Raw genomic sequence first — 7,640 nt, 5'->3', positions numbered from 1 at the left:
TATCCAAATGGTATCTCACCTTTAGAGAGGCCATTTATTGATACTTTCTATGCGATTGGTCAAGTAAGTTTTTATCAATTCTTTATTAGTTTATCATTACTGTTATCGAATTTATTTTCTCATTTTATTTTCAGGCAATGCAATTGGTTAATATTGCTCGTGATATTGTCCATGATAGTACAACCGATGGAAGATGTTATATACCTGCAATGTTCATGGAAAATTCTGAAAAAGAAATTGACCTGTTAACGAATAAGAAAACACCCTGGGCCTTGGGTGTGGAAACTTTGAGTAAATATTCAAAGTTAATTGTAGCTCTTTCTTATTATTGCTGCTCTAAAGTACCGCAAACATTGAATTCGATGCCTGGTGAGGTTCGAAAACCTTTAATGATATTCAGTGAAATTTATCGAACTATTGGTTCACAGATATTGAAACATGAAGGTTTCGAAAAACGTATTTTCGTACCACTTTACAAGAAGATTTGGATCGCATTGAGTTACCTTTATTTCAATAGAAAACACATCTAAATACAATTTACTCTTTTTCGATTTTGTATCAAAATCTTTTCTCTTCTTCTTAATTGTAATTAAAAATTAAAATTCTATCGTTATTATGTACATATCAATAAACTTTATATTAATCTAAACTCTCAATGAACCAACAGAGTATTAGTTTTATCATGTCTTAGGATTCACCATGAGAGTCATTAAAATTTTGATTGAGAGAAATTAAGATTTTACCTTCGATATTTAGATCGAGATAATAAAGTTTGGTAATTTCGATATTATCAAAAAGTGATTGACAGGCACAAACATCGCCTTAGGGCATCAAGGGCTGACCAGTTTGTTTTATTAATTTCCTTTGGTGACTAAATGATTGTGATCATTAAGATAATAATCATCTTCATCTCATGCTTGTTGTTTATCATTTTTTTGCTTCTTTGCTCATGTTTTGATCATTAGGGAATAATAAATAATTTAGTAATCATATTTGTCACAATTTAATCACATTAAGTTAATGATTATCGACATTTGGAACTGGAAATTCAAAGGGATAATCCATTCGTTTCCACTATTAAGTCTACTAGGTGATTAGCTCTGGACCAGATTAACTCTTTAAACTTTCATTTCATCTTAGAAAAATAACTTTTCTTGGATTACAATCAATTAGATAATTAAATTAAAACCATTAGCGATTAATTGATAAAATGTTATCCGATTATCTTATCAGTTTTTTTCCTTCAAACAAACTCAAAGATTGAAGGGAAAACTAGTTGTAACCATGGAAATTAACCAGTAACAATTCGTAATTACGTTAATCATGTTGTTTATTTTCACAGAAATTAAATTTATCCTTATTTCCTTTATCATAACAACACATTAAACTGTTTTCATTCATTAGGTTAATGTTTAAAACTACAACAATTAACAGAGATTCTTTAATTGCTATTAAAATCGTTTTGTTGTTCAGTTGTAATTTGTGTGGATAAAATGTCAAAGACTAATGAAAGACCATTGAAAATTTTGATAACATCGATGATCAGGTGAGTTTAATTCATCTAATAATTGTATCCAAGTTAATTAATTCAAGTTAACTGATTGTTTTGTTTAGTGTTGGTCATTTAAATGCCTGTCTTGGAATTGGATTGTTACTTCATAAACGTGGGCATGATGTTTATTTTGCTCATTATCTTAAGAATCGTTCGGTCATTGAATCAAATGGAATGAAATTCATCTCATTATCGGAGTATAATAATAATTCAGATTATATTATCCATGAAGATTTACCTCGACCTCCAGGATTTTTTAAATCTAAATTTGATCATGCAATGAAATTTTCACCACTCGAAATGATCAAAGATGAGCTAAACAGTAATAAAGATAATGTCGGTTTCCTGAGTCTCCTTGAAGCCTCAATTGGTGAAAATTATTCAATGTTGAACATAATTGACCAGTTGAAACCCGATGTATGTTTAACCGATTACCTTTGGGTCATGCCTTGGATGGTAAAGGTTAATATTCCAGTGGTACCTATCATGTCAACCTCACCTAATGACCTTTACAATGGACCACCTCTCATGTCAGGATATTCTATCAATAGTTCACCTCAACTTTGGAAAGAATATAATTCACTTCGAGAAAGGTCCGAATTACGATTTGTAGCTCGAGCTAGCGAGATTTTTAGCTCTTTTGGTGTTGAATATGTGCCAAGAACTTATGCTAAACAATTGGGAATTTATATCTACCCTGGACCTTTGGATTATAAAGAATTGGGCCCTCCCATGAAACCATGGATGCGACTTGATTCAGCAATTAGATTAACAAGTTCAACTGAATTTGTGATTCCTGATAAGCTTAAAGATGGACCTGGTAAATTGGTTTACGTTTCAATGGGAACTTTGGCTTCAACAGTTCCTGAAATGATGAACATGATGATTTCTGCTTTATCCAAGTCACCTCATCGTTTTATCATTTCAACTGGACCTTTTGGTGATTCATATAAGCTTTATGATAATATGTGGGGTGATAAGTATCTAGATCAAGTGTCCATATTACCTAAAGTCGATCTATTCATCACTCATGGAGGTTCAAATTCACTGATTGAAAGTCTTACTGTTGGAAAACCACTTCTTGTGATACCTCAATTTGGCGATCAATTGGCTAATGGCCAACGAATTGTTGATCTAAAATTGGGGGATAAGATTAACCTGTGGGAGTTTAATGAAGAAAAATTAGTTGAAAAGATTGATCTTGTTCTTAATGATGATCTTATTCGTGCCAATGTTGCCAGAGTTGCGGAAGAATTGAAGAAATCAGACTCAACAAATGAAGTTTGTTCTGCAATTGAAAATCTCGCTCGAGCCAAGGAACCATCAGTCTAGTTGATTAACAACAATTAACCAGTTGAATTAACGTTTGCACTTTTATCCTCATCTTCAAACATACTAATTGAATTGCGCGCGAAAAAACTTGAATCGTTCAAGAAAATTATTACAAAGTTTTACCTGAAAGTTTGGTTCGTATCGATCAAATTGTAATTTAGCTGTAAAAAAATGATCGAAGTGTTTCAATTTTGATTTCATTAGTCGATATTGTGAGAAAATCTGATAAATTTCAGTCAAGATAATCAACTAATAAACTCATTTTAATTGATTTTATTTATTTTATTTTTTATCGATTTACAAGTTCACCATTTTGTATTCAATCATCTCTAAGATCTGCTTGAATCTTAGGTGCTAGTAAACGTGCTGATTTCATTACTACGGGCACTCCAGCTCCAGGTTGAGTTGATGCTCCAGTAAAGTAGAGATTCTTAAAGAATGAACTTTTCTGGGAAGGTCTGAAAGCGAGTAAATTTGTAAGATTATGATTAATCCCAAGAATTGTTCCTTTCCATGCATTGTATTTAAATTCCCATGTTTCTGGTGTCTCAACAAGTTCAGTCTCAATGAGTGAGGAAAAGTCACTTATCTCAAGACGATTTTCAAGAGAATTAATTATTTTCTCTTTCAATTGGAGAACCAACTTGTCAAAGTTAACGGATGAATCGGCCATCGCTCCAACAGGTACTAAAACTGTAAGCGCATCTTTACCCGTCGGTGCCAATTCTGGATCCATTCGGTTTGCAATATGAATATAAAACGCTGGATCATCAGGGACAATTTTATCCTCATGAATTTGTCGAAATAATTTCTCATAATCAAGAGGTAAAAATATATTGTGAGCCTTTAATCGTGTCAATTGTTTCGATAAGCCCCAGAAAAAGGTGATCGTTGAAGGTACATTGTCCACCGATGCAAGATGATCCCCATAAGATGTTTGAGGTAAAAGTTTATTATAAGTATAAGTTAGATCGGCATTGGAAATGACCGCATCCGATGGGTGGAAGGTTTCATTTGATAAACGGACACCGATGGCCTTTCCCTGTGAGTCAATTTCAATCTTATCCACAGAGGAATTGTAAACAATTTCAACTCCAAACTTTTGGGTTGCAATTTTTTCCAATGCATTGACCACACTGACCATTCCTCCCTTTGGATACCAGATACCTCTTAATAGCTCAGTTGCCGGTAGAACGGTGAACAAACCAGAACCTTTAAATGGTGAAATACTTGAGAGAAAATGGTAAAAGTTAATAATCTAATGATGATTAAGAATAATGATTAACTTTGATCAATATAATTACCCAAAGTAAAGAGCCTGGAAAGTCAATGCTTGACGAACTTCATCCGATTGGAAATATTTACTCACAATATCGTACATGGATGAGCCTAAGGGTATCGACGGAAGCCTTGTGATTAAATCTACGTTGATTAGATCCCAATAAGAATCGTAAGTTGAATTAAAGACAAGATTGTAGACAATGTCACGAAACTTTTCACACTCTTTTAGAAAAGAGATTAAATTTTTCTGACAAGAATCAGAATCTTTCTCGAAAATTTCAATCGTTTCCAAGAGTTTATCCATCGATGTTGTATATTCAAAGGTTTTCCCGTTACCGAAAAAAACTTTATGATGATCAGTATAATGAATTATATCCACATGAGATTCAATGGATTCACCAAGTTCGGCAAAGTTTCCTCGTAAATGTCACTGAAAAGGTAAAGAATTGCCCTTGTTCCCATGAAAAACCATCTCGAGAAACTCTGGAACATCGACCACCACAATATCCGTTCTTTTCGAAGAGGGTCACCTGAAAGCCCATCGACGAAAGTCGAGCGGCAGCGGTAAGTCCACCTACTCCTCCACCGATGATGTTAATTTTCTTCCTTTCTGATTGTACCATAATTAACGAGCAAATGTAATTAAAATTAGAGTGTCAACTTGATCGGAATAATTCAAGTTTAATATTAACAAAAAGTTTTGGGAACTTCGGTGAACACAAATAATAATCAAAACTTTTTTTAAATTTGAACTATTGAGATTCTAATTGATCAACTTTACTCTTATTTCTTAATGAATAACTTTTGATTGCTACGATTTGAATTACTAGAATAACTAATTCATATTTGATTCCTCTCTTCTTATATGTTTTACATTTAATTCCCAGTTAATTATCGCTGAGTTTTAATCAACAATTTAAACGAACATAAAATTGATCATTAAGCTAACAAACGCAATCGACTCGAAAGTTTATGTAAACAATATTGAAACAATTTAGCACGTAATTAATTATGAATATTTTTTCATCAACAATTTAATGTTAAAATGTTACAAATTCAGTTTCAATCAAACAATTTACGAGACTAATTAATCAATAGTCAAATCTTAATCGGTTGATTTGTTTCCTCGTCTTTTTTTTATATAATCCAATAAATCGTTATTAAAACTTAATCAATGACGTTATTACTAAATGAAAAGATCGTTTTGAAATTCCCATTTGAAACCAGGTAAATGTTGCAATTAGTTGATAATTTGTATAAGACGAATGTCCAATTAGGTGAATTGACCAATCAAGATGATATTGATGATCAACAAGCGGTGAATCCACCATCAATCGGAAGAATAGCACCATTGATCATTGAAGATCGATCGCTAAGAAGGAAAACAATAGCGTCCACAACTTCATCTACTTCGGCAAATCGACGAAGTGGAATTTGGTTCAACATCCAATCTCGCTTGGTCGGTTCTGACCAACCCTTTCTACCCAATTCAGTAAGAACAACGGTCGGATTGACAGAATTACAACGAATATTAAATGGACCAAGTTCTAAAGCTGAAACTCGAGTTATCTGATCAACAGCACCTTTCGATGCACAGTAGACCACATGATCTTGTAAGGCCACCATTCCCGCTTGACTAGAGATATTGACAATCGATCCCGATTTACCTTCGGCCTTAAGTTTAGCAACAACTTGCTGAGTAACATTGATGATCGCTTTTACATTGATATTAAAATGACTTATTTAAGGTATCGGAGAAAGAAAATTAATTTTAATTGTCACTAATTGTAATTAACTTACTAAGTATTACTTACATGTCACAAATTTCCTCATCGACGGTTCCAATGGCATTATTTTGTCCAAATGCCGCATTGTTAACCAGTAAATCAATTGTATCCAATGAAGATATTACACTTTTTGTCTCATTCCAATGTGCCAGGTCACATTGAACAATCTTAATTGATGGTAACTTTAATTAACAATAAAAAAAAAACTTTCTCATGATAATTATCACATAATTATTATTGAAAATGATTCTTCAATTATATTACCTCTGCTTTGAGAGTTTCAAGATTTTCGAGTGTCTTACTCAGAGCAACGACATCGGCACCGAGTTTCACCAACCTTTTAACGGTCTCTCTCCCAATCCCTGAGAAATTATCACAAATCATCAGTCAATTAATTGGAACTATTAGTTAATTAATCACAGAATTACCTCTTCCTGCTCCAGTGACAAGAGCTCGTTTACCATTGAACGAAATGTCCATAATGTAATCAAATTGATTCTCAACTGACTTATGAAAAATGAACTCAAATCAAATTACAATTAGAGTTGATTCAATTCTAATTGTAAGACTGATGATGATTTAGAAAAAAAAAGAAACAATTAATTGCTTCATTGTGAAGAGCTTAGATAATTAATCTCCATAGTTTCAGAAATTAATTGTTCCCTTAACATTAAATCAACTGAGTGCTTCTTTATTTCATTTAATTGTCTTTACTTATTATTACAATTAAAATCAACCACAAGAATCTTATCAACGAAAGTACTTCTAATTAAGTTGATTGGACTTTCTCTTGGTTAGATTAGTTAATTGTTTCTTTCTCATGATTAACCATTTCATTAATAATTTAAGTACTTAAAAACAATTAGAGTTTAGTTTAAAGTATTTTCCATCAATCATTGAAAGTATCAACAACAATTAATCTTGATTAGATTCAATTTAACTATAAAATGATTCAAATGAAACAAAAATGGTTTAAATTGGTTGGATAAATTGTAAATCATGAGGATCGATAAGGAAAAGTAAATCAATTAATAATCAGGAAGCACAATCAGGAATCAGTTATCAACGTAACAAACCAGTAACAATCGTAAACGTGACAAGGTTAACTCAAGAATCAAATTAATTATAAATCAAATCATAAATTAATCATAATTTTTAATAGTTAACATTCAACGAGAGGTAATTAGTTTGTAAGCTTATCAATCTGATATAATAATTATGCCACAATTAAGATGAGTAGACAACTGATGAAAAGTTGTTGACAAAATTAGGAAAGTTAATACAATCAACAAGCCAGGTCAACAATTAACCTTTCAGAAATAAATCAGTTCAATAGGTCGTAAATTTAATTTTAATTTTCTCATTTTAGTAAACTCTTTTTAATTCAAAAATCGCGCCAAAAGTTAATTTTCAACTTTCACCAAAAGATTTTCACCTTTACCGGTAAATTCAAACTCACTTTCCGTCAAATTTTTCCTCAATTAATTTCATTTAAATTCAATTGTAAATTTCATCGATTAATTTAAATGAACGCGAATAATTTTTTCTACATTTGATCAGACCTTTCTTTTTATTATTATATTGTGAATGTGATTTCAAGAGCCACGACTAGACTTGATTGTTTAATTCTTGATGATAGTCGATTAACATGATTAAATTGTTTTCTTCATGTTTTTTTTTCCTAATAT

General features: G+C 31.8%; 4 protein-coding genes across 4 annotated transcripts; 2 read left to right on the top strand and 2 right to left on the bottom strand.

Annotated features, from left to right (window-relative positions):
- Positions 1-6: 6 nt before the first annotated feature.
- LOC128390815 (uncharacterized) lies at positions 7-656 on the top strand. The gene is made up of 2 exons (XM_053350583.1): positions 7-63; positions 135-656. Exon 2 carries the CDS (start codon positions 138-140, stop codon positions 528-530), a length of 393 nt encoding a protein of 130 aa, XP_053206558.1. The 5' UTR covers positions 7-63; positions 135-137; the 3' UTR covers positions 531-656.
- Positions 657-1,307: 651 nt separating this feature from the next.
- LOC128390817 (uncharacterized UDP-glucosyltransferase YdhE-like) lies at positions 1,308-3,155 on the top strand. Its single transcript, XM_053350585.1, has 2 exons — positions 1,308-1,546; positions 1,615-3,155. Exons 1-2 carry the CDS (start codon positions 1,494-1,496, stop codon positions 2,882-2,884), a joined length of 1,323 nt encoding a protein of 440 aa, XP_053206560.1. The 5' UTR covers positions 1,308-1,493; the 3' UTR covers positions 2,885-3,155.
- Positions 3,156-3,178: 23 nt separating this feature from the next.
- Positions 3,179-5,045, bottom strand: LOC128390816 (uncharacterized). The gene is given in 4 exon segments (XM_053350584.1): positions 3,179-4,113; positions 4,189-4,582; positions 4,585-4,614; positions 4,617-5,045. Coding segments are annotated over 4 exon segments (1,506 nt in total). The 5' UTR covers positions 4,789-5,045; the 3' UTR covers positions 3,179-3,203.
- A 125-nt stretch (positions 5,046-5,170) lies between these two features.
- LOC128390818 (L-xylulose reductase-like) lies at positions 5,171-6,544 on the bottom strand. Its single transcript, XM_053350586.1, has 4 exons — positions 6,381-6,544; positions 6,217-6,314; positions 5,980-6,134; positions 5,171-5,903 (listed from the first exon to the last, which is right to left on the bottom strand). The coding sequence occupies exons 1-4, from the start codon at positions 6,430-6,432 to the stop codon at positions 5,474-5,476; spliced, it is 735 nt and encodes a 244-aa protein (XP_053206561.1). The 5' UTR covers positions 6,433-6,544; the 3' UTR covers positions 5,171-5,473.
- Positions 6,545-7,640: the final 1,096 nt, after the last annotated feature.

The sequence above is a fragment of the Panonychus citri genome, unplaced genomic scaffold, assembly GCF_014898815.1.
Source record: "Panonychus citri isolate SS breed McGregor unplaced genomic scaffold, ASM1489881v1 Contig00129, whole genome shotgun sequence".
Lineage (NCBI taxonomy): Eukaryota > Metazoa > Arthropoda > Arachnida > Trombidiformes > Tetranychidae > Panonychus > Panonychus citri.
Note: the sequence above shows the minus strand (reverse complement) of the source record. Positions and strands in the feature narration are given on the sequence as shown.

What these genes read in the sequence shown, in the direction of transcription:
- LOC128390815 (XM_053350583.1), top strand. Translation starts at nt 138, where the DNA reads ATGCAATTGGTTAATATTGCTCGTGATATTGTCCATGATAGTACAACC.
- LOC128390817 (XM_053350585.1), top strand. Translation starts at nt 1,494, where the DNA reads ATGTCAAAGACTAATGAAAGACCATTGAAAATTTTGATAACATCGATG. An exon ending in TTGATAACATCGATGATCAG is followed by an intron (nt 1,547 to 1,614) that starts GTGAGTTTAATT and finishes TGTTTTGTTTAG; the next exon opens with TGTTGGTCATTTAAATGCCT.
- LOC128390818 (XM_053350586.1), bottom strand. Translation starts at nt 6,432, where the DNA reads ATGGACATTTCGTTCAATGGTAAACGAGCTCTTGTCACTGGAGCAGGA. An exon ending in TGTCACTGGAGCAGGAAGAG is followed by an intron (nt 6,315 to 6,380) that starts GTAATTCTGTGA and finishes ATAATTTCTCAG; the next exon opens with GGATTGGGAGAGAGACCGTT. An exon ending in TTGAAACTCTCAAAGCAGAG is followed by an intron (nt 6,135 to 6,216) that starts GTAATATAATTG and finishes TGTTAATTAAAG; the next exon opens with TTACCATCAATTAAGATTGT.